Source organism: Equus przewalskii, chromosome 24 (genome assembly GCF_037783145.1).
Source record: "Equus przewalskii isolate Varuska chromosome 24, EquPr2, whole genome shotgun sequence".
Lineage (NCBI taxonomy): Eukaryota > Metazoa > Chordata > Mammalia > Perissodactyla > Equidae > Equus > Equus przewalskii.
Window position 1 is genome coordinate 22,300,638 of NC_091854.1, and position 26,850 is coordinate 22,327,487.

Below are 26,850 nucleotides of genomic sequence, written 5' to 3' on the forward strand. Positions count from 1 at the left end.
ACTTTTAAATAATTTATTTTGTCATCTGTTTCCTTTGTTGAAGTCTATCTTCTTTCCTTTTCTAGGATATGTTATTTTTTTGCCTGCTATATTTTGGAAGACTTCTGCTGAGCTTCTTCTGATATGTAATCTTTTTACCTTCTGTTTCCTATGATCCACACTAATCCACCCCTAGGAAAGCTAGGACATGCATGATCCAAGATGGTCCAAACTGAACCTATTGTTAGCATCAAAACCACACCCCTTTGTCTCTCCTCGCCATAAGGATGACGGCAAGGAGGCAGGAAGGCACTGGTAGGCTTACCTCTTTTGGGGTCTACAGAATAAAATTCAGGGGAATAAATGGCAGATCTTGGGTCTTGGACCTAAGATCCTTTTCCTTCACTACGTTTAAAAGAATTGGTAATGATTTAAAAAGATTAATAGCAGAAATATTTTTTAAAAGCTCAGGTTTTACTACCATTTCTGAGAAGGAGTGGATTGAGAGGTATTACTGAGGTCCATGCTGCAAATAAAATCAAACCAAAAAAGCTTTGTAAAAAATTTCAAGAAATCTATGAGCCTGGGATTATGTTTATAAATTTTTCTATCATTTGAGTTGATATGGCATCTTTGACAAATGCTATTTCCTATCTGCTGCTCACTTAGTCAGAGAGGATGTATTTGCCCAGGGATTGGGTGTAGAAAGGAGAAGGAAAGATTGTATTTCTCTTTTGTACAAATATTAATGTTTCCCAAAGCACATAGAAGTCTCTGCAGAATCATATGGAGCTAAATAAAAATCAACATAATGCACTGTTTACCAGCCTAGCATCTAAATGTCAGCTTGGTTAGATTTTTGTGAGGGCGTTCTTATTTGATAGTCTGGATGTGCTTTTGTCAACCAAGCACAGATCTCTGTAGATTTGCAGATTCAGAAAGACATTGAAAATATTGGGTGGAGAGATGTGTGTTGGGAGGTGATGTTTGGCCTGCATATTTGGGATGAAGATTGCTGGATTAACTTTGGATCCTGACACTGAAGAACTGGAAGCAGGCTTTTGCCCTTCCTTTTATTCTGGTGCTCACCTCCCCATATAAGACAGCTGTCAAGAATTCCAAGAAGAGCATGCAATAGGGGAGCCACAAAGACTGATGCTGGCCAAAAGCTCTGGACCGAAAATGAAGCTTAGAGTAGAATATTCAAGAGATAGCCAAGGGTGGTGCTTCTGCATTGAAAGCCAGAGGACAACATGGGTTAACCTGGCATTTGTATCTAGTGTTCTTTTGTCTCTCCCAGGGTTTTATTTATCCTGAGATTCAAGGATGTAAAGCGTCAAGTCACAGATGAAATCCATATGTGCATGTCATAGAACTCCATTTTAATATGAATTATTGATCTGTTCTTTTGGATAAAACACACCAGATCATCTTGTTTAAGACTGAATATATACTAACAAGAATCAAAATTTTATACATGTATTTTGCCTTTAGTCTATCTGGCAGAGTTAAGTGGCCTCCTTCAGCTATATTTTTCAAAAGAAGTTTTAATGTATGGAAGAAGGATGGCACTCCTGAGCTGGAATAGGTTCTACTCTGGTACCACACTTGTGAAATGCTGCTTACCTGGCGTTATGGACAAAATGTTTGCGTCTTCCTCAAATGCATTTGTTGAAGCCCTACCTCTCCCCAGTGTGATGGTGTTTGGAGGTGGGGCCTTTGGAGGTAATCAGGTTCAGAGGAGGTTATGAGGGTGGGGTCTTCATGATGGGATTAGTGCCCATATAAGAAGAGACCAGAGAGCTAGCTCTCTCTCTCTGCCATATGAGGATACAGCAAGAAGGCAGGTATCTGCAAGTCAGAAAGAGAGCTCTTACTGGAACCTGATGATGCTGGCTCCATGACCTCAGATTTCCCAGCCTCCAAAGCTGTGAGAAATAAATGTCTGTTGTCTAAGCCACCCTGTCTATGGTATTTTGTTATAGCATCCTTCAGTGAATTAGACACCTGGGATGCTCACTCTGCCCACCAGGATAGTGTTTTTAAATGATGTTTGCATCCCCCTTTTTAAGACTACATCTTTAACTGTGCAAAAGAAGTTTTATGACAACATAGAAACATTAATTGAAAATAAGTGACTGAACCCAATTAAGGAATTTGCTATGTTAAATTTTCCAACTAATTTCAGCAATTTCAGCAACCAATAATATGTAGGCATCAGAACACTATAATTCTGGTAATAATTCCCAATTTCTTTTTGCTGATATGTGGGACAGCTGGTTGGGGACGGGTCTCTGTCCTGGTTCTGGTTTAAGTCCTTCCTATGTCTAAGTCCTGCTGTGGTCCTGTTCATTCCTGGCTCTTCCACTGATCTGCTTTTGTCCTGCACATCCTGTCCCGTCCTGGATCAGTCCAAGTTAAGTGCACATCTGTTACAAGAGATAATTGAAAAGTTGGACTATTCACAGTCTCTCGGTCTAAAATCATACTTTTCGAATGTCCAGATTCTAGTCATGTGCGAAGCCCAGTCTTTAAAGTACAGGCTTTATCTCTTCTATTTCTGTTGCTCTTGGGATTTTTTTTTCTTAATCACTAATTCCATAAATTTGTAAAATACTGGAGATGCAAGTTCTTTCAACATACACAGCCTCTGCAAAAATGTCTGCTATAAAATGCCTCCTGTACATTTAGCAATGCCCGTGAAGGCCTCCCTGTGTTTTCATGGGGGGGGTCTCATTGATGTCCATGGCTTTTGGTGGGTAGAAAGCAATTTTGTTTTGGATGTTACCTGAAACAATCTTAGGATTTACTTACGAATCATTTACCTTGTAGCTGCTGCCTATGTCTGCTTGCTGCCTCCTGGAGTTTTGCTGGTTGAACCTTACACACCTGCTTTCATGTGGGTTACATGTGCATAATAGGGCTCACTGTGATCATGTACTCTGGTAATGCATTCTCATTTCTTTCAAAGCCACATAAATCCATCTGGTAAGAACAAATACATTATCCAGTAAAAAGGAAAAGGGGGAAGGTGATATAAAAAGGAGAAAGAAGGATTCAACAATATATTAAGCCAGAATATTAACCCTCTTGCTATTTGTAACCAAAAAATTTACCAGCTTCTTTGTATAACAAGTTCAGAAGGAAGTCCATTTATCTGACAAATGTTTATTGACTTCTAAGTAGACATTGGCTAGAAGTGAAGATATAGAGATAATTAAGTCCCATGTTCTGTGCTCGAGTTTCCTGTATCCTAGTGGCAGAGACAAGTATGTACAAATAATTAAAACCCAGTGCTGTGGTAGAGAAGTGACAGAGTGGTAAGGGAGCACAGAGTAGGGACATGTTCTTTCGCCTAGTGTGGCCAATGATTGCCTCACAGAGGAGGTAACATTTAGCTGGGTCTTGATGTTTTGACAGTTAGTGAAGGGGAAAGGGCAGTCAAGGCAGATAAAAATGCATTATTAGTTGAGCCACAGGGAATTGCCATTTTTTAGGTCAAATCCAGTTAAATATCAGCAATTTCATGTGGTTCAACCAAATACAAAACCACTAAGATTTGAGAGAGCATAGGTTATTTGTGAGAGTGGACAGAAGATAGAAAGTAATTTTGAACAGCTTAGTAAAGACCAGACTAAGAAGTTTGGATTTTATTTTGTAAGCAATTGAGAATCTTAAAAGGTTTTGACCGGTGGATTTATATGTCAAGTTCTGTATTTTATAAAGTGTGGATGATGGGTCAGAGAGATCAAGAGGCTCTTTGGAGGCTGTGGCATCAGTCCAGATAAGAGATGATGAGGCTTCAACCTAGACAGAGGCAGCAATATTGGAAAGAAAGAAACAGAACACTGTAGGATGGAAAATTAGTAGGACGTGTCAATCAATGAGATTAGAGGATGAGAAAGGAATCAAGAATGGCAGGATTTTTAGGTTGGGTGAAAGAGTGGGTGGTAGATAGAAATCAACAAGCAAAAGAGAGAAAATTTTGGAATTCTGGGAGCAATAGATAGTGAATCCAATTTTAGACATTTGAATTTCTAAAATGGGCTAGCATTTAGGAGAAAAGTTAGGGCTATTCATGGATGAAGCCTTGGAAACCACGGTATAGATGAGCTCATCTTAGATTAGCAGATAGAGTTGGAAGATGAGGTGGATCAGAAGTGAACCCTGAGATTATGCCATCATCTTAATGTTGTTAACACAGGCAGAGAAAAAAACAGTTCATGAAGAAGACTGAGAAGGAACAGAAGAGATGAAAGAGGTATGTGTGTCAGAGAGTTTTTCTGGAAGACCAGATAGGAGAGCATATCAAGGATGGAGTGGTCAATAATTATGGTTTCTTGGGAAACCCATGTTTAGAGTTACACTGAAAGTATATCATATATTGGAATGTTATGCCTCATAAAATGCAAGCCAGTATTAAATAATATTTGGAGATTTTGGACCTCATTTGCTAGAAAAATGACTTTTTAAACTGGTACAAACTGTTTCCAGCCCTGAAGCTCTTTAACTTAAGTTTTGCATATGGATGTGTATTTAATGGTGGTAGTAATTTATCGGTCAATCTATGTCAAAGTTCCAGTTTTCTGCTTATCCTTGTGCTTTTCTAAATACACATTCATGGACACACACTCCTAACTCACCCTTTTCTATAGGGAGTTCTACACACTTCATAGATGCTGCGTAATTCATCTTCCGCCCCTCAACTCTATTTTGCGGATGGAAATAATAACTTGTGCTGGAAACTGAGGCGAAGGGGTATTAAGAGACTTGCCAGATATTACCTGCAGACAGAACCTACATTCCCAGATGGGGATTCTTAAGGCAAATCTTTACCTCGAGGAGAAAGCTCGGATTGAGAAGAGACTATAGTTTGAGTGTCTTCCCCTCTCCTCTGTTTGCAGCATGATTAGGCAGAGAAGAATGACTAAAAGCTGGAGTTCAATCATTTAAAATTAAGAATTTATTCTTCTGGAAAAATTCTTAGTGAACACAAACTAAGATGAAGCAATCATATTAATTTGCTGTCTAAATTTAAGATCAAATTTGATGGATCAAAATTCTGGAAAGCTGATTGAGCTCAACAGAAGTGATGATCAAGAGTCAGGGATGGTTCAGAGTTATTTGATGATTCCCTGAGAAGAGGCTTAGGGTTCCCAGTTACCTCTCCAAATACTTGCTCTAATGAAGGTAAACTCAAGTCCTTTTTGTGCCCAGCATAGTTCATTACGGCCTTCTTAAGGCTTTAGCTGTCGTCATTGCTCCTGCTGCAACCCAAGAGTTGATTAGAATCTAAAGGCAGGCCACTGCACACTCTGGCACATTTATCCAGTAACTAAAAGAAGAAGTAAGGGTGAAAGTCTGAAAATCTTCCACCTTTAATAATAAACTGCTAGTGAATGCACACAGTTTTTACATCAAAGCATGAAAGATGATGCTGGCATCTTTCATGCTACCCAGTGTTAATTAGCATTAGATTGGAGGTGGTCCTAACTATGACCGTTCTGAGACCAGGCTACATAGACCTGAAGTTTAGGTAGATTCTCCAAGTGTATTAATGAGAGAGACAGAAAGAGATACATAGGTCTGTTGGGTGGCTTTTAGGCAGCTGACAAATAGTAGTTGAATTAGAAAAGAATTAACTATAAATGTTATGGGAGGGGAACAATAGATATAAAGAACAGACATCCTTGAACTTTGTTCTAGTGTCCAACCTTTATTATTTGACTGTTAGAATCACTTAAACTATAAAGTAAAAGTAGAGAAGTGAAATTTCAAGTAATTTAATAACCATCATCCACCTCATTACCTCCTTTCACACACATATAAAATACTACTTTTATAATTGGCTGTTTGTATCTGCTTTCAGTTTTTCTCCAAACTCAGACAGATTTCAGTAAGCTCCACTATATATGGTCTCTACATATTTTCCTTTTCTTATACCATAATAGTTCTTTCTCTGCATATTTATTGATCTTGTTCCTCTGATTTGTTCTCTTTTGCCTTTTTGCCTCTCAACCTTTATCGTAATTCTTCTGATTTCCATCAGGAGCCCTCCTTCTTCCTCTCATTTTATCTTCTTTACATCTCTTTTTTGCTGATTTCTCTCTTGATTTTGTCTTGCCTTCAGTTGTCACTTTTTTCTTTGCCTTCTCGTCGTCCTTTAGTCTTTCTTTGCCCACTTATATGCAGCTGACAAGAGCTAGAAACAACACAATTCAATAACTTGTCACATGTATCGTTAGTAATGGACAGTCTACATCTAGGAGCATTCAAGGCCAGCTTTCTTTTGATGTGGTCCTTAGGGATTAAAACCAACAATAGAGCAATGCTTTACGTCCATTAGAGAGAGAGAAAAAAAGACAGATATCAGTTAACCACACTCACAGCAGAAAACTGAAAAATAAGATCTTTGATCTCCAAAAGCTCAGAGAAAATATATTTTTATCAAGTTGATGTAATAAAAAAAATGGAACAGAGTGCTTTGAACATGGTAGGTGAGAAAAATATAAGATTTGGTGTTCAAATGATATGTGAGCATCCCTTTTCCTTCTGTGTTTAAAACCATCAGAGAGAAATCCATTCACATCCATTTTAGTCCATGAGGTATCTTTGTGGAGCTATAAACTCTCTCCATGCTGTGGCATTTATCTTCACAATATCCTGGAGACCCAGGAAAACAAACGTGCATGGGAAGCTGGTGATGCTGATGACGAGAACTGGCCCTGGTTTCATTCTTTTCAGTTTTGCCACCATCCTCATTTCCCTAATTCTAAACTGTCTGCACTCATCACACACTTCATCCCAATTCATTCTCCACCCTGGTGCCAAACAAATCTAACCGAAATGCTGCTTTTGATAATATTCAACCTCTAATCCACAGCTCTCAGTAGAAATGAGCCGAAATTGCAGTCAGAGTTACCTAATTTGCAAAACGACGTGTTGGTAATAGTTCCCGTATCAACTTTACAGAGTTGATGTAATGATCCAGATGACATGATAATGTTTGTCAAAGTGAGTCCTGAACTGTCAAGCCCTTTAACATATAAAATAGTGTCCCATGTGGATTCCCCTGATAGACAAGCCCACACAGAGGACTGCTCAGTCATTCTGTTGTACCAACCTCCTCTCGTACTCCTATTTCCCTTTCTCCTCTCTGTTTTGTTCCCGCTGACCATCTGTCAGCTCCCAGGACAACCCTGGTCTCACCTGCCCTCAGGGCTTTTGCATTTGTTGTTTCTTCTGCCTGAAACATAACTCCCACAACCTCTTTATTTTTTTTAATTGAACTTTATTGAGATATAATTAACATATTATATACATTGTATATAATAAACATTATATACATTTAAGGTATACAATGAGTTGATTTGATACACTTATAGATTGCAAAGTGATTACTACTATAGTGTCAGCTAACACCTCCATTCTGTCACATAATTACCATTCTTTTTTAATGGTGAGAACATTTAAGATAGATCTCTTAATAACTTTGAAATACATAATGCAATATTGGTGACTATAATCATCATACTGTGCATTAGATCTCCAGAACTTACTTATCTTCTAACTGGAAGTTTTTACTCTTTGACCAACATCTCCCCATTTCCCCCACCCTCCAGCCCCTGGTAACCTCCATTCTACTCGGTTTCCACGAGTTCAGCTTTCTCAGATTCCACATGTAAGTGATATCATACAGTATTTGTCTTTCTCTATCTGACTTATCTCACTGAGCATAACACTCTCAAGTTCCATCCATGTTGTTGCAAATGGCAGGATTTTCTTCTTTCAGATGGGCGAATAATATTCCTTTGAATATAAATATACCATATCTTTATCCACTCATCCATAAATGGACACTTAGGTTGTTTCCATATCTTGGCTATTGTGAATAATGCTGCAATTAAAATGGAAGTGTAGATATCTCTTCGAGATCCTTTTTCATTTCCCTTGGTTATACATCCAGAAGTGAGATTGCTGGATCATATGATCGTTCTATTTTAAATTTTTTGAGGAAGCTCTGTACTATTTTCCATAGTGATTGTATCAATTTACATTCCCACCAATAGTGCACAAATCTTCCTTTTTATCCCCATCTTCTCTCTTGTCTTTTTGGTGGTAGCCATTCTAACAGGTGTGAAGTGATAATCTCATTATGGTTTTCATTTGCTATTCCCTGATGATTAGTGATGTTGAGTGCTTTTTCATGTATGTGTTGGCCATCTGTATGTCTTCTTTGGAAAAATGTTTACTTAGATCTACCCATTTTTTAACTGGAATTTTTTTTGCTATTGAGTTATATGAGTCCTTCATATACTTTGGATATTAACCCCTTATCAGTTATACAATTTGCAAATATTTTCCCCCATTCTGTAAGCTGCCTTTTCATTGTGCTGATGGTTCTCTTGCTGTGCAGAAGCTTTTTAATTTGACGTAGTCCCACTTATTTGTTTTTGCCTTTGTCACTTGTGTTTTGGTGTTATATCTAAAAAAATCATCGTGAAGACCCATGTCAAGGAGCTTTTCCTTGTGTTTTCTCCTAGGAGTTTTACAGTTTCAGGTCTTACATTTAAGTTTTTAATCCATTTTGAGTTAATTTTTGAGTAGTGTAAGATAGGGGTCCAATTTCACTTTTCCGTCTGTGATTATCCAGTCTTCCAGCACCATTTATTGAAGAGACTATCCTTTCCCCACTGAGTAGTCTTGGCTCTCTTGTTAAATATTAGTTGACCATTTATAGGCAAGAGGGGACTATTTTTGGGATCTCGATCAGTTCCATTGATCTCTGTGTCTGTTTTCATGCTAATACCATACTGTTTCGATTACTATAACTTGTAACATAGTTTAAAATCAGGAATTGTAATGCCTCCAGTTTTGTTCTTTCTCAAGAGTGCTTTGGCTATTTGAGGTCTTTGGTGATTCCATATGAATTTTAATCAAAACAGTATGGTACCCACCACTTCTTTAGGGAGCCTTTCCCTACACAGTCTGTCCTTATTTTTCTCTTTCATAGTATCATGTTTGTTTCCTTTCTAGCACTTACTGAGCAATCTGTCATCATTGTATTTGCTGATCTTTACTTATTTATCACCTGTTTCCCACCATAAATTGTGAGTGCCGTGAGAGTAGGCATCTCATCCGTCTGGTTCACTGTTGTATTTATACAACGTACCACAGTACCTGGCACAGAAGAGATACCAAATGAATATTATGTAAATAAAAGAATGAGTGGATTTTTTTGGCTCAACAATACTAATCTAGTCTGTTTTGTTATTTCTACCTAATAAGAATTTTAGCCAACCTGGCCTCCTCCTCATCCCCATCAGCCATGCTTAATTTTGCACCCTTGTTCTCATACTTCCTTTTGCCTAGAATGGACCTCTCTTCTCTGCTAGTCAAAATCTTCTCCATAATTCAAAACTTTAACCCATCTCTTGGAATTAAAGTGTCTCACACGCTCTAACTCACAGTGAGCTTTTTCCACTCTAACTATCTAGATCCTTCCTACTTATAGCACTTATTGTTACCTCTACATTTTAAACTGTATTTATTTTTTAATGTCAACCTTTTAGATGCATTTATCCTTTTTTTCTTAAATCATGAAATTAGAGTATCTGAGGGGTAGGATTGTATTCTTTTTCTGCTTTGTATCTCCTCCTCCTAACCGTCGTGGTTTACCTTCATCTCCATCTTGGCCCCGTCACACACACACACACACACACACGCACACACACATGCACACATACATGCACACATCTCACCCTGGTAGCAAATAGTAGATGCTTAACAAATAGTCATTGAAAAAAATTGCTAGGGAGGTTTTGTGAAACCTTAGGAAGAAGGACTGACATCTGTGGAGGCCTTGGAAAACAGGCTCCTCCATAACTTATATCTCAGAATGGCAGGAAAGAGGCTAGGAGTAGAAACTGAGACCAATTATGCATGTTGAGTTGTAGTGCTTTGTCATAAGATCACTAGGCCCATTCTTGGACAAAATTAAGTATAAGATTGCCTAATAACTCCAGAATTACTGTTAAGATGCTATTTTAAGTATCATGTTGAAATGAAAGAGATTTACTGGCAAGGCTTGAGATGCATTTTTTGTCTAATGATTTAAAAAAGATGAATCTTAACTTAAGGATAATTTATATTTCAGTATTCAGCTTAGGGCAACTGCAATTGTATGTATTAACTATGACTGGATTTAAATTTCAAACTCCATTCTGTTGAACATGAATGTCAAGAATTATTTAATTGATTGAATATGAAATATAAAATTATTCAGAGATAAGATCTAATGACTTGTTATTTTGCTGTTATTGATATAAGCTCTAAAATATGCTTTACTGGGAAATGAATATCAGTTTGACTTGAATTCTGTGAGAATATGCAAAATTCAGTTTTTCTATGTTATTCTTATAAAATATATTTAATATCTAATAATAATAGTTGCAAAGAAAAACACACATTCTTTGGCTCATTTGGGTTGACTAGAAATTATTGAAATAGGAACATCTTATTAATTTTTCTGATTGTTTAACTAAATCTCAGCAGTAGATGTGGTATCTTCTGTCATTTGTCTCCCTGAACACCATCCCAAACCATCTTCTCTCTTGCTTCCTGTATTACAGAAGCTGAAAAGCCAAATTTTCCTAGCCACCATCCAGGCAGGGATGGCCATGAGGCACATTTCTGGCCAATGAGCTAAAGGGGAAGTCTGTTAGGGAGGACCTTCTTTTCTAAATAAGAAGACAAAGCTTTACTGAAGAGATTTAGGTGGCTTGAGTGCAGCAATGAACTTGTGACATGAGGTGCAAACATGTAGATAAATATCTACAAGCTAACGATGAGGGAGGCAGAAAGATGAAAGGAGTCAGGTCCTTACTGGCATCACTGAATGACCCACCACACTAGCTTGGGCCTGCCAGCTGCAGGATTTCTTGTATGAAACAAATAAATTCCTTGGAATTTAAGTCACTGTTTCTAGTACAAAGTTTTTGGTATTTCCAACTGAACCAATTCTTAACTGATACACTTAGGTTGAAATTTAAACTGGATTACACACAGGCTGTACTTAACAATTTCAAATCAATGAACATTTAGAAAACATTTACAGACTTGTGCCACTTAATGACAGAGATGAGTTCTGAGAAATATGTCATTAGGTGATTTTGTTGTTGTGTGATCATCATAGAGAGTACTTACACAAACTTAGATTCTATAGCCTACTACACACCTAAGCTGTATGGTACTAATCTTATGGGACCACTGTCGTATATTTGATTCATCGTGGACTGAAATGTCATTATGCAGCGCATGACTGTAGTTTTATTTTAAAAATTCTAAAAAGTTCGTGTCCTTTTTAAAATTAATAGCAATGACTCTATTTTTATTAGTAATGTTTTGTTATAGTATAAACAGCTTGTAGAACAAAGTGTATTGGCAAATATTTACAGAAGAAAGTGAGCAAGATATATACTACTTCAGGCTCTGGACCAGTGGTTAGAATTTCCCATTTTGCTGAACAATTTAAAAACAGAGAGACATAACATTTTTATACATTTTTTAAAATGTGTACAATATATTAATGTCTAATGTTCAGGTAACACTTACATTCATTCGTCCAATGGATGTGTGTTGAATGCTTTTGTTTCTTTACTGTGGACAACTCATGAAAACTTACCATCCCTTATTACACTATCTCACAAATCTGTTAATTTTCTTCTGAAATTGATAGAGACCTCCCATTTCACAGTAAAGATTTACCAACAACACACTAGTATAATTTTGGATATTACTTAAACCAAGTATGTTGCATTTATTCTTTTCCTCTGAAAACTGAAATACTTGCCAAAACAAATAAGTAAAAAATGTTTATGATGAAGAAGCCTTGTTTTCTAAGTATATGATTTAAATCATTAATGGCCACAATTCAATCTTTCAATCAAGATGAGGGGGTAAGATCTATAATCCCAATTAAGGATTTTACTTGGGCTATATCCTTAATGACTTTATATTCATATAGTTTGCAGTTTAATTTCTATTCAATTAAGCTCAATTCTTTCCCTACTGCATTCATTTTAATGGTTAATAGTTGGCATTATTTCTCAGGTTATTTCTATTTCAAAGAGATGCCAAATCAATACTCAAATGACTTTCTGTTTTAAAAATCAGTTATTTTTGATTAAGTAACACCCATGTTTGATACACAATTTAAAAGTTACAAAAAGATATACAGTGAAAAGTAGGTCTCTCTCATTTCTTCCCAGACCCACAGTTCCCCTTCTGGAAGCAACTACTATTTCCATTCCCTTATGTAGTCTCATCCAAAATTATTTTAAATTTACTGTTTCATCTAATGGACACTTAAACAACTATAAGTCTAAAAATGTTTTACAATTGAGATAATTGCATGGCTAAATTAACTTTCAAAACTAAATTTTTCTGTCATGTTTTAAAAGCACTATGATGATTATAGGATGCCCTGTTAAATATTAGCATGGAAGTAATATACATCCTAAGCAGAGGTAAAGTTCTAAGATCACCACTGAATAAATATTATTTCAAGGAAAATAACAGAAGTGTTTTTATTATTCAGATTTGCTAAATATACATAAAAGAAATGGCAAAAGAGAGACATAACATCAAATCATAAAGACTTGCTTAATGAAAGTTTAAAGGCCAACTCTTTTCATTTTATGCAGCTCTTCAGGCAAGAATTAAGGCTCTGTGTCTTATAAAGCTCGTGAGATTATTATGTCCATCATTGGCAGAAGAACATGTGATCTGTAAGATGTTTTAATGAGGCATTTATGGATGCATATTTTTTATTACATTCCCACTTAAGAATGTTTGAGCAACAAGAAAGATTAGTCAGAAGATGACCTCTCACCCCTTTACACACTTTTAGTTAACTATTTTTGTTTACAGACTACAAAAATGTGTTTTGAATTTTAGTCGATAATGATCAAGGAAAAAGTCAAAGAGCAGAAGATCAATTTTTAGACATATTTCAAGGGCATCAGAAAGAAATTAGTATAATGAGACAAGTCAACAACCTATTTGTAGTTGTCAAATGCAGTCTATGTCTCTTAGATTTCTGTTCCTGTTACAAATGCAATTTGTGTCCATTGTGGAAGTTTTGAAAAAACAGAAAAAGCAAAAGAGGAAAAACAGAATCACATACATACCACCCAAAGATAATGACCACTAACGTTTTTTGTGTATTCTTTTATCTTGTTAAGCATTTATATACATATGTATAAACACAAATAACCATACTATGCATAATATGTTCTATAACCTTTTGTTGCTCAAAATAATATGAACATGTTTTCATACGATTGTTCTGAAAATTGTTTCCAACTTTTCTTTATTGTAAACAATGTAATGTTTTAAATCCTTATAGATAAATTCTTGCTTCTTCTGTACATATTTCCATGGTATAAATTACTAGAAAGGGAATTACTAGATAAAAGGCATGCAGTTTTCTAAGGCTCCCATCATTAGTAGGCAATATTTTTTGTGATTAAAATTTTGGGTGACAGGGGCTGGCCCCGTGGCCGAGTGGTTAAGTTCGCACGCTCCGCTGCAGGCAGCCCGGTGTTTCGTTGGTTCGAATCCTGGGCGCGGACATGGCACTGCTCATCAGACCACGCTGAGGCAGCGTCCCACATGCCACAACTAGAAGAACCCACAACAAAGAATACACAACTATGTACCGGGGGGCTTTGGGGAGAAAAAGGAAAAAATAAAATCTTTAAAAAATAAAAAAAATAAAAAAAAAAAATTTTGGGTGACAAATAGTAATCTCATTTTAATGTGCAGGCCTTTGGTTACTAAAAATATTAACTATCATATGATGATTAGGAGACGTGAGTTTTTGTTTGAATAGCTGAATTTCAATAGCCATCCCAGTCATGACAATTTTCAGAAGTTCATTGTTTCAGCAAATATTTTAGAGCACCTACTCTGTTTCTGTGTAGAAGGGATTCTATCATACTCCAAGAAGATTAAAGAGCATTCTAACCTGATATAAGTTCCCTGTAAGCTTAGTTGATGACTTTGGACTCGTCCCAAGGCTGTTCTAAGCTGGCTCTCCTAGCCCCTCTCGTATGTAGTACCTTTGGTCCACGATGCCAGATGTAATATGGGCGATAACTATGATCTGGCTCTCACTTTACTAGCAATTTGCTGAGTGGTTTCCACCCACTGACAGATTCTTGAATGTTATGCAACTTTTACAAAGATGATGGATAACATAGCAAGACCAATTTTGTCTGACCTTGTTCCATTTTAAACAAAAGAGACATTTATATAGGCATCACTTAAACTTGTCTATATAAAAAATGAGGTTTTATTTCCCCTTTACAAATAGAAAATATAAATCACAGCCAGTTAAAGCTAGTCTCTGAAGGCAAACAGAATAGAAGGAAAGATTAACCATAGAGGATAGGAAAGCTTTTAAGATCCAGTTATTCAGAAGAACTAAATAAAGCAGGTACAATACTCAAATGTCATCTTATATGATCTAATAAATTTGAAAGACATTATTAATATCATCCTATAATTTCTTAGGGTATCAAGTTATTTGGTATATTTAATTTTTCAGTGACAGTTTAAAATGTACTAAAAAATAATAATCCCATAAAAGTAACCTCCTTTCTCAATGATTGGCTGCCAGAATTATCTTCTAAGGTAAATGTAACCTGAAAGTCATCTTTAAAAATTTTTAAGAGACTTGAAAAACTTGCATTAAGCTTGAAAAGCTGAAAAAACAAGTTCATGAAATTATAAGCTCATTAATGCCTTCCTAATAAGTTTCTGATTCCAGCAACAGTGGAATTCTTCAAGATAATTTTAACCTCTTATTATAGTTGTGGAAACAGCCAGTGTAACTTGAAGCTCGAGTTTCACACGCACACACAAATGGTACGTGACATAATCAGAAGCCATGGGGACAGAACAGCAGAGACCTTTTAGACAACATGTCTGGGAAGGAGAAGAGAAGCTGGAAGCAAGGGGGCAGGGTACAATTAACCCCTTCAAACACAAGCTGTTAGGAAATGTTCCTCTCACAAAATCACCAGATTCTCCACTAAGAGTGAAGAGAGGGGCATAGAGGTAAAGTATTTTTTTTATTTACATAGAACGTTACCCTCAAATAGCTCCAAATGTTTTGAGTCTGCTGACTAATTAGCAGCAACTCATGTGATCTGTCCAATTCAAGCCTCATTCTGTAGTTTGGCAAGTCATCTCCGTGAAGCTTGGAGGATGGCCCCAAAGTGCACTGTCGTCTAATAAAGCTTTGGGGAAGTGAAGCAGCCATTCTCTTTCCTGGAACAGACTTTTGCGGTAAGAATCTGAGAGGCAACAGGTGACTTAATGGCATCACGTACCAGCAGAACCACAGAGGAGCAATGCTTCTAGCCTGTGAGTTATAAATGCAGCCCTGTTGTAGACAGATGCGACACCAAGAACTTTCGAATGAGAGGTCGTCATCTGACTGGAATCGCCGGCAGTGGACAATCCCTAAACTGACTCATTAGGCACAAATGGATGATCTGTCAGAAAATAATGACTTTCAGGACTTCCATTCTCGCTCTAATGCTTGATATTAATGACCTTTCAGGATGGTTGATATCAGTGGAATTTCATTTGCCACAGAGAAAGAAAACCAGTAAATGAATCAGTTTCTGAATGAAGGTAGAAAGCTCCCCCTGCAAAGGAAGCAGAGTGACAGTTGTTGGAGAATGAGAACTAGCGTGGAACTGAAATATGCACTTAAACAAAACTCTCTTATTACCTCCAAATTTAATCTAATTTTGTGTGCGTGTGTGATTTATTTTACTTGCGACAGTAATGTCCAGGAGGCAGGCTTAAGCTTGACCAAAAAATTGAATCCTTAGACAATACATTCACCATATAGGGCTCCTCCACGCGCCCCCAAAAATCTGAAAATTGAAACACAGCATTCTGAATTTCACCGGGGCCTGCTTATGATGCATTAACCTGTCAGTCAGAGGTGTGTCTTACTAATCGTTCATGAACATAGATTGCTGTGTGTCTGTGACATGCAAGGCTCTGGGCTACATGCTGCCATGGAGGACTTTACGGTCTAGATCAGAGGTCACAAACTTTTTCTATAAAGGTTTGGGCAGTAAATATTTTAGGCTTTGTGGGCAGTTTCTATTGCAACTGCTCAACTCAGCCATGTAGCACAAATGTAGCCATAGACAATATATGCATGCATGAGTATGGTTATTTTCCAAAAATCTTTATTTATGGACCCTGAAATTTGAGTTTTGTATAATTCATATATCACAAAATATTCTTCTTTAGGTTTTTTAAAAACCTTTTAGAAATGCAAAAACCATTTTTAGCTCTCACGCTGTGCAAAAACAGGCAGCAGGCCATAGTGGCTCATGGGCTGTCCTTTGCCATCCCTTGGTCTAGGTTATCATAGATGGAGGATGGTTGTCTTAAAGATGTACAAACAAAATGCCTGTAAGTCCTCAGGGATGAGAGGGGTCTCATAGTTGAAAACATTGTGAAGGAGGTGTCATTTGAACTGGTTTGAAGGGTGGGGTTTTAATTTTAATTTTTAAATCCTATTTTTTTACATTTACAGTCACTTATTCGATACCCATATTAAGCTTATTCATAGCAAAATTTTAAATTCAAATAACACATGACATTGAACAGATTATCATGTTTTTCATCCTGTGTGTATTTTTTTGTGATAAGAACACTTAACATGAGGTCTATCCTCTTAACAAATTTTTAAGTGCCCAATAAAATACTGTTAAATATAGGCACAGTGTTGAACTGCATATCTCTAGAACTCTTGCATAAATGAAACTTATACCCATTGAACAGCAGCACCCCATTTGCTCTTGCCCCCAGCCCCTGGCAACTATTCTTCTACTTTCCATTTCTACGAGTTTGACTACTTTAGATATCTCATGTAAGTGGAATCATGCAGTATTTGTCCTTCTGTGGTTTGGCTTATTTTGCTTAGCATAATGTCCTCCAGATTCATCCATGTTTCACATTCAAAAGAATTGAAATCAAGATCTCAAACAGACATTTTCACTTCCATATCCATTGTGGCATTATTCACGATAGCCAAGATATGGTAATGATCAAAATGTCCATTGATGAATGAATGGACTTAAAAAAAAAGTGGTATATACATACAATGGAATGTGATTCAACTCTAAAAATAAAGGAATCCTACCATATGAAGAATGGGTTTTTAGACAGGGTGAAGATCCACACTGTGGTACTTTTGAGAATAAAATGGAACCAGCCCTTATAACCTAGCAGTTAAAGTTCAGCTCGCTCTGCGTCGGTGGCCCAAGTGCAGTTCCAGGGCATGGAACCACATCACTTGTCTGTCAGTAGCCATGCTGTGGTGGTGGCTCACACAGAAGAACTAGAAGGACTCACAACTAAAATATACAACTACATACTTGGGCTTTGGGGAGAAAAAAAAAGAGAGAGAGTAAAGAGTAAAAGGGTGCATTGTTAATGATTACTCCAGGACAGTAGATGTCCTGCATCTGCAGGGACAGTGGCTGTTTCCTGCAAATTGGGACATATGGTTATCCCAGAAGGGGAGAGACTAGAGGGGCCATGAGCAGAGACCCCTGAGGGTGGTCAAGGGAGAGTGCATGGTGTATTCAATGAGTGAAAAAGTCCAAGTGAAAATAGTCCAATGAAAAAGTCACTGTGCTTGGTCAAAGCATCTTGAGAGTCACAGTGGGAGATAAAGCTAGAAAGATAGTCTGGGACTTGAACTAGAATGGAACTTGTAGGTTCTTAAACATAAAGCTAAGACATTTGGAAACTATTTAATAGGTGTTGGAGAGATGCTGCAATTTTTAAACAATAAAGTGACGTGATCACATATCTGTGTTATCAGTGATATGCAGAGTGAATTGGATCAGGCAGAGACTAAATGCAGAAGCCCAGATAAGAGACCACAGCAACAGTTTAAAGAGAGAAGAGAACCTGGACTGAGTCCAGGCAACAGGAATGGAAAGGAAGGGGTGGATGAAAGACACATCAGAGAAGCAGTTAAGAGAACTTGTCAATTGAATATAAAAGATAGGCTAAGAAAAAGGGAAAGCCGAAGGAAACTCCCAACATTTTAGGTCAAGGTAACTATAGGCATACTATATTTGTGGGTTAGGGAGAGGAGGGGCAGGGACCTGCAAATGCATATATAGTAGAGATCCTATTCATACTGTAATTTGGAAAAACACATATAAGGTAGCAATGGTACTTCTGCAGTTTAACTTTTGATAATACTTGTACACCAGGGCAGTTCAATCCGAATAAAGTTTTCAATAGCTTTCTGATAAATGTGAGTATGAGCAGCTTATTTTGAAAAGGGTGGACTTTGATATGGAGGGAGGGAGGGAGAGTGTTGGCAGCATATTTTTCTGTAACTATTCTTTCTGTCTTCTTTCTGGGACCCATTGGGATGCAACCCATATTTAGCTTAGTACAATGGTTCTTACTGCTTGTTATGAAAGTAAAAGTGAATTCTCCTGAAGAAAAGGTACAGCAATGATGGGCCTCTAGTTAGAATACGATTCAGAATGATTGTCAGCCGTGAGCTGGTGTCACCCAGTTACCTCAATAGCTGTTTTGAGAGACGTGAAAATTATCCATATTAAATCCTTGGTTTTTAAATATCACTCATTTCCTACAGAACACTGAGGATTGTGACAGATGCCCTGAAATCAAAAGAAAGGAAAAATGATAAGGTGCGACAACTTCTAAAAACTTGAATCAAGCTTCTGCCGTGTTCCTGACTCACAAAATTGTGCCCAAGCTATATTTTATATTTCATTCAAACTCAATTTTCGAATGACTTTCTAAGCAGTAATTTTTTTTCTGGAGGAAATATGTCTGAGGAAATGGAGAGAAACAGGTGAAACAATTGAAAAGATAGCAGGTCATTGTAATTACATGAAAGTAGACACACACACAAATACACACAAACACATACACATCTATTTTTAAAAGGAAATTTCTAAAATAACAAAGGGAATCAAATCACAATGGAAACAAATTCAGAAATATGAATGTTTTATCTAGAAAACCTTTCCTGGTTTTTAATCAACCATTTATAGTAAGTCATAGTTATTCGTGGAGTAAAATCTTCGCGTACAATTAACCACTCTTAAATTTTCTATTCATAATTATCAGTTTGTTCAACATTCTTCTATGTTTAAGTAAGAAAAAATTAACCAGTCTGGCCATGGGGTATGGTCTGCTAATTTCCCTAACGTTGTGTCCCAGAAAAGTAGAGCAGACTTGAATACATTAGCCTTCCTGGTCCCAGAATAGAATCTCCAAACACCTCAAGGTGTGAATTATTGAGAAACGCTATCCCACTGTGGCGAGAGACTGCTGGGCGAATGGTTGCGTGGGCACGGAGTAGTCCTGGTGCTGTAGCATGTCCTTGGCACCAAAAGGAAAGAGAAATCATAATGTAAAACCCCATATGGAACCAAAACTCCAACTGATGCCCATTCATCAGTGCCAGTAGCAGAGGAGGATGGGTTTTACTTTTTAAAAATTTCCTTTTAGGCTCTGCTTTCCTTGCGCCCTGTCCTTTAAAATTGGTAAGATTCTTTCACTCATCTTCCTAGTATGTTTACCTCTCCCTGTGCTTACTACATAGCATTATAAATGTGTAACACTATAATGCTATGTAACAGCAGGTCATTATAAATACGCATCACACTATGTATTATATATAGTGGAAATATCTAGATAGAAATATATTATAGATGTATAATTACAGGGCCCTGGCCAACCCAGCTGGTACTTCTGATCACCTCCTCTCTCCCTCTTGTTAGTATTATGATTACACACAAGGGCTCTGACAACTTCAAGATTTCTAATTAAAGCACACCAGTGTTCCAGTTTTCTCTTCTTTAGTTCCTTACCTGCAGGCATTTCTTATGGGTATCGCGCCATTTAACAACCGTCTGACAGGATGAGACCCTGATCTTACTGAGACTGTGTCAGAATGCACGTGAACCAGGTCTCTCCTCACCCCCAAGCAGGTTTTTGATTTCAATGGTTGTTCACCAAAGAACACTAGAGAGCCAGTTTCCTCTCTTTTTATTTTTATTCTCATAATTCTTAAATCCAAATGAAATGTAAACTCTTAGGTTGAAGTTGGATTTAAACAAATGATTGTTTCTGGATTGACCATGATTAATTTTGCTGTAAAAGCTCCATTTCCGATTGTGAGGTGGAGTGATAGGGATGTGTCTGTAGTTTTAGATACAGCTAATATGAGTCATTACAGAAAAGTGTAATCATATTAGAATAACTACTAAATAAAAAAGCTTAGGCATTGGAGACCTGGATATGTTTGCCTTTGTAGCTACCTCTCTCTCCTGGACCTTAAATAAGTCAACTCACCTTACTACCCCTAAAAACCTCAAGGTATTCTTAGGAAACTCCAAAGTTACCTATATGAAAGCAATAAAGGTATAACCGGGCTTTATCAATGTGAGGTGTTATTGTGTCTGTTACTGTACGATTATTATTCGTTACTATTACTACTACCCTGCTAAAAATAGTGCGTAACTTCAACCTGCCTGTTCTGAAAGATTAGAGCATATCCATATGCCCTCAAAAGCAACACATTTTTGCTATGAAAATTCTCATGTGCAACTTTTTAATCCTGTCAATAAGTTGATCTTTTTCTTTGCTAATAGATTCTTCACTCAGTATCAAACAGAGAATGGTTGTATTGTTTCTCACATTCAAGACATAGCTTTGGCATTCCAGACCACTTATCAGCTGAACAACATACAATATTGGGAAGAGGAAAAACTTTCTTTGAAAGCCTTGAGTATTCCTGCTGGATCGTGGCTGGATGTGTGACCCTTAGCAAGTCACTGAGTCTCTATGAGCCAATTTTTCTCTGAATCTGACAATATCTAGCTTACAGAATAGCTTGAAAAATTACAGTTTTGAGCCATGTCATTTTTTAACACATTATATACATTGTTGTTAGAATAGGTACAACTCTCCTCCCCTTAGAAATTTTGTGTAGTCAATCTTTTATTTAATAATGCCCTTAAAATGTGTGTGTGGAAAGATAACGGAGAAAGGAAGGAATGGAAAATGCCTACTCTTTTTTACTATATCATGTATTGGGGAAGAGTGAAGAGGAAAATCATAAAATCAAATAACTTAAATTACAATTTCAAATAAAAAATAGTTACTTGATGTTGGTGTTCTCTAATCTCTAAAAGCGTGTTACAAGTAAAGAACCAAGGGAGAATAAACACTAAGAATTCTGAGGAGCTTCTTTAGTCATGGAACTATGATCACTCCTTGCTGAAGTCTCTGATTGCAGAAATCAGTCTGATCTACCTTTCAGAATTATTGGCTATAAAATGGTGTATCACTATTAGTATCTTTTTCTCCCTTCCTATATTTTATGCAATAAACAAGAAGTCATCTTGGACCCCTTTTAATTCTTTATTCCTTTTTGTCTTTAGGAGTTGTACAGATGTTCTGTGCTGCATAATCTTCATACTGTTCATTATTGGCTACATTCTTTTAGGACTTATGGGTGAGTAAATACAGGTATAGAAGATATTTCACATTTGCCAATGGAATAACTAATTCAATGTCACATTTTTAACGTTGATCATTTTCTTTCAGGAGCCTTCTTGTTAGTGATTATTGTCTTTTCAGGAGGGAATGTGCTTTATCAGGACTCATTGGGTAGCAGAAGCAATGAAAAATAAACACAGAGTAGATTATTCAAAGGCAAGCCCAAATTACTTAAGTAAACGCAATTATAAAGAAGGAAGAAAAAAGCTTATGGTTTCTTTTTAATAATTTTTACTTTTGAAATTCTATTAAGCAGCTAATTATGTTCATGTTGCTATTTATCAATATGAACGAGGGCCTAGATCAGTTTAGGTAATACATAAACTTTTCTTTTTATAAGCAAATTAAAAGAAAGGAACAATTATTAAGAATTAGACTAGGTAATTCGCCGACGTATAAGAAGTCTTATTGGTTTTGCCTACCAGAAAGAGATATCCTGTTGTTTATTGTTAGGTTAAAGATTTTTCTATGAAAGTGAAAATAAGGAGGCCAAATATAGAAATTCTTTATTTGCACTTTTTAAAAACTATTAAAGGAACTGGTGTGGATATTTTCTGTAAAACGGTTTCATAATTGCATGTGAATGTATCACATTTTTCCTCAGAAACTTAAGTCCTGTTCCTTAGATGTTGACTTAGGAAATTTTAACATATCATTATTAGGGTGGGGGCTGTAAAAGTCAGATAATTCTTCTAGTACCGATAATTAATGGCCTGGAGTTAATGTGGATAGAATATATTAGCAGAAAGAAGGCTGTGCCTACCTAGGGAACAATGGAAAATACTCTTCCCTGGTCTTCATTTGTATCTCTCAATAAGAGAAATAGTTTGAGAACAGCAATTGAAACTAATTCCAAAACATCATCTCAGTAATGATGTGCAAAAACTACACAGAATTGGAGAATTTGAAAAAAGTAAGGCAGGACGATAGGGAGGGAGAGAAGAATAAAGAACCATAAACCACAAAATTAAGTAATGTACTCTAAGGCCTTCAGAAGATTTCTTTGGTGTTTCTTCAAAGTCTTTTAACTTCTAAACATTAATACACAATACACGTGTAAATTGAATATTATAATAAAATGAATTTCCTTGTTATACAACTAATAGAATTTTAACTTTAACTTTGGGACACATCTTTCTTGTCTATGTAATTTTTTTTGTTTTGTTTTTACCTTTTGTCGTTGGAATGAAATTTATTTAATAAGAGAAGAAGATTTGGAGTCGAGCTGATCTGGTGTTTCCTCACATTATTTGGTGGACTTGGGCTCATTTCTTAACCTAAGTTTTCTCATCAGTAAAATATGGAAACACTCCCTACTTTTCTCCAACAGCAGGGCTGTTTGAGAAGTAAATGAAATGATATCCAGCTGTACTAATGATGCTTCATAATGCAGGCATACCTTGGAGATATTGTGGGTTCGGTTCCGGACCACTGCAATAAAGTATCACAATAAAGTGAGTGGCACAATTTTTTTTGTTTCCCTGTGCATATAAAAGTTATGTAGGGGCTGGGCCCATGGCTGAGTGGTTAAAGTTGTGTGTGCTCCGCTTCAGCAGTCTGGGTTCGTGGGTTCAGATCCTGGGTGCGGACCTACTCCACTCATCAGTCATGCTGTGGAGGCATCCCGCCACAAAGTGGAGGAAGACTGGCACAGAAGTTAGCTCAGGGCTAATCTTCCTCAAGCAAAAAAAAAGGAAGATTGGCAATGGATGTTAGTTCAGGGTGAATCTTCCTCACCAAAAGAAAAACAGTTATGTTAACACTATATGTAGTCTATTAAGTGTGCAATAGCATTATGTCCAAAATAACAAGTTACATGCCTTAATTAAAAAATGCTTTGTTTGCTAAAAAACACTAACTATCATCTGAACCTTCAGAGAGTCATAATCTTATTGCTGGTGGAGGGTCTTGCCTCGATCTTGATGGTTGCTGACTGATCAAGGTGGTGGTTGCTGAAGGTTGGGATGGCTGTGGCAATTTCCTAAAATAAGACAACAGTGAAGTTTGTTGCATTGATTGACTCTTCCTCTCATGAATGATTTCTCTGTAGCATGGGATGGTGCTTGATAGCATTTCACCCACAATAGAACTTATTTCAAAATTGGAGTCAATCCTCTCAAACTCTGTGCTGCTTTATCAGCTAAGTTTATGTCATATTCTAAACTCTTTGTTGTAGTTTCAACAATCTTCACCAGGAGTAGATTCCATCTCAAGAAACCACTTTCTTTGTTCATCCATAAGAAGCAACTCCTCATCCGTTACAGTCTTATCATGAGATTGCAGCAATCCAACCTTATTTTTAGGCTGCACTTCTAATTCTAGCTCTTTTGCTATTTCCACTACATCTGCAGTTACTTCCTCCACTGAAGTCTTGGACCCCTCAAAGTCATCCATGAGGGCTGGAATCAACTTCTTCCAAACTCCTGTTAATGTTGATACTCTGAGCTCTTCCCATGAATCACAAATGTTCTTAATGGCATCTAAAATGGTGAATCCTTTCCAGAAGGTTTTCAATTTACTTTGCCCAGATCCATCAGAGGAATCACTATCTATGGCAGCTATAGCCTCACAAAATGTATTTCTTAAATAATAGGACTTGAAAGTCAAAATCTCTCCTTGATATCCATGGGCTGCAGAATGGACGTTGTGTTAGCAGGCATGGAAACAACAGTAATCTTGTTGTACATATCCATTAGAGCTCCTGGGTGACCAGGTGCCTTGTCAGTGAGCAGTAATATTTTGAAAGGAATCTTCTTTTCTGAGCAGCAGGTCTCAACAGTAGGCTTAAAATATTCAGTAAACCATGTTGTAAACAGATGTGCTGTCATCCAGGTTTATTGTGCCATTTACAGAGCACAGGCAGAGTAGATTTAGCATAATTCTCTCTATAAATTCATAATTTAGCATTGGCTTCAACTTAAAGTTACAAGCTGCATTTGCCCCTAACGAGAGAGTCAACTTGTCCTTTGAAGCTTTGAAGCCAGGCATTGGCTTCTCCTCTCCAGCTATGAAGGTCCTAGATGGCATCTTCTTCCAATATAAGGCTGTTTTGTCTACATTGAAACTCTGTTATTTAGCGTAGCCGCCTTCATTAATTACCTTAGCTGGGTCTTCTGGGTAACTTGCTGCAGCTTCTGCATCAGCACTTGCTGCTTCCCTTTGTACTTTTATGTTATGGAGACGGCTTCTTTCCTTAAACCTCATGAACCAACCTCTGCTAGCTTCCAACTATTCTTCTGCAGCTTCCTCACCCCTCTCAGCCTTCACAGAACTGAAGACAGTGAGGGCCTGGCTCTGGATTAGGCTTTGGCTTAAGGGAATATTGTGACTGGTTTGATCCTCTATCCAGACCACTAAAACTTTGTCCGTATCAGCAATAAGGCTGTTTCACTTTTTTATCATTCATGTATTCACTGGAGTAACACTTTTAATTTCCCTCAAGAACTTTCCCTTTGCATTCACAACTTAGCTAACTGGCGCTAGTGGCCTAGTTTTTGCCCTGTCTTGGCTTTCGGCATGCCTTCTCCAATAAGTTTAATCATTTCTGGCTTTTGATTTAAAGTGAGAGACGTGTGATTCTTCCTTTCACTTGAACAGTTAGAGGCCATTGTAGGGTTATTAATTGGTCTAATTTCAATATTGTGTCTCAGGGAGTAGAGAGGCCCGAGGGGAGGGAGAGAGATGGCGGAACAGCCCGTTGGTGGAGCAGTCAGAACACGCACAGCGTTTATTGATTAAGTTCGCCGTCTTACATGGGCACAGTTTATGGCACCGCAAAACAGTTACAATGATAACATCGAGATCACCGACCACAGATCACCGTAACAAATATAATAATAATAATGAAAAAGTTTGAACTACTGTGAGAATTACCAAAACGTGACACAGAGACGAAGTGAGCAAATGCTGTTTGAAAAATGGCACCGATAGACTTGCTCTATGCAGGGTTGCCACAGACCTTTGGTTTGTAAAAAGTGCATTATCTGCGAAGCACAATAAAGCAAAGCACAATAAGGTGAGGTATGGCTGTAGTACTAGGCAATATTTCACTTGCTACCATTGCATAAGCTAGTTGTTCTGAATTTTAATAAATTGTTTTTAAATGTAATTTACTATATTGTTTCTACGGCAACCCATAATTTTGGTTATTAAAGTTTGGATGCACACAGGAACTTCATAAGGATCTCATATTGTGCCTGGATCTTTCCTTTAGGAGGCCTTATGACATAACTGAATAAGTCTCTCCTCCATTATCTCAGAGCCGGTCTGTTGTAAGCCAGAGAAATGCCTTCTGTCCTATAGAGCTGGGGAAGCCACTGCCTCTCTCTCTCCTGTTGACACAGTAGAGGGAAGGGGTGGGAATGCACACCATCATTCCCTGTGGAGAGAGATGAGAAATTTGACTTTTTTTTTGTTTAAGATCTCCGGATTCAGTTTGTAAATGCCTTAACTCACATAATGAAATTGGAGGATAAATTTTCCTCAATGAAAAACTGTTTAATGTTGGATTAATTTAGGGATTCCCTCAAATTAATCCTGATGCCACCGACTAAAAAGGGTGACTCACAAAATTTACTAGATATGTATATACATATTTTCCACATCCCTGAACTACAAATAGCCTTACTAGCCTGTTTCTAATATAAATTAAACTCTTCAGTTATGTCCAATGTTGGACTAAAAGAAGAATGAAGGAACACAATTGGCAGAGGTTACTAAGAGTGTGAAGAATTTTTTAACATCAAAGAATATACACCTTTACCTGGGGAGAGATGATGCTAAGTCAGTTTCACTGATTTGTTATAAGAAGTGTGGCATCTTTTGCCATCTTTGTTAGATCTGGACTTCTTAGGTTTATCTTTCATCCATATTCTTTTCATAAGAAGCATTACCATGAAAGAGCCATATTTCTTACAAATTCTGCTGAGAAGCTGTTCTTTGCCTTTTATGTGGAATATGGCCAGTAGGGTAACAGTTTAGATGCAAGAAAGGCACTTGACATTTGACTGATGAAAAGCAGGACCTCCATTCAAGTGGGTGAAGTGGAGTCTGGGTAGAAGGTAATCAAATCTCCTTGAAAGATCAAAGCAACATTTATGATAATAGCCCTCTTTTGTCCTACTTCACTGATGGCTGCTATTCAATTACTGTACTAACTAGAAAAAAAGAATAGGAATATTTATTATGCAAATTATTCTTTGCTATATTTGT

The 26,850-nt window shown here is 37.1% G+C and overlaps 1 protein-coding gene across 11 annotated transcripts in view; it reads left to right on the plus strand.

The window, feature by feature from the left end:
* Positions 1–26,850, plus strand: part of SLC44A5 (solute carrier family 44 member 5) — a 316,496-nt gene that overhangs the window by 203,721 nt on the left and 85,925 nt on the right. For all 11 annotated transcript variants that reach the window (XM_070591848.1, XM_070591849.1, XM_070591844.1 and 8 more), the window contains one exon: positions 21,522–21,595. In XM_070591848.1, coding sequence (XP_070447949.1) covers positions 21,522–21,595 — 74 coding nt within the window. The remainder of the gene's footprint in view (positions 1–21,521; positions 21,596–26,850) is intronic.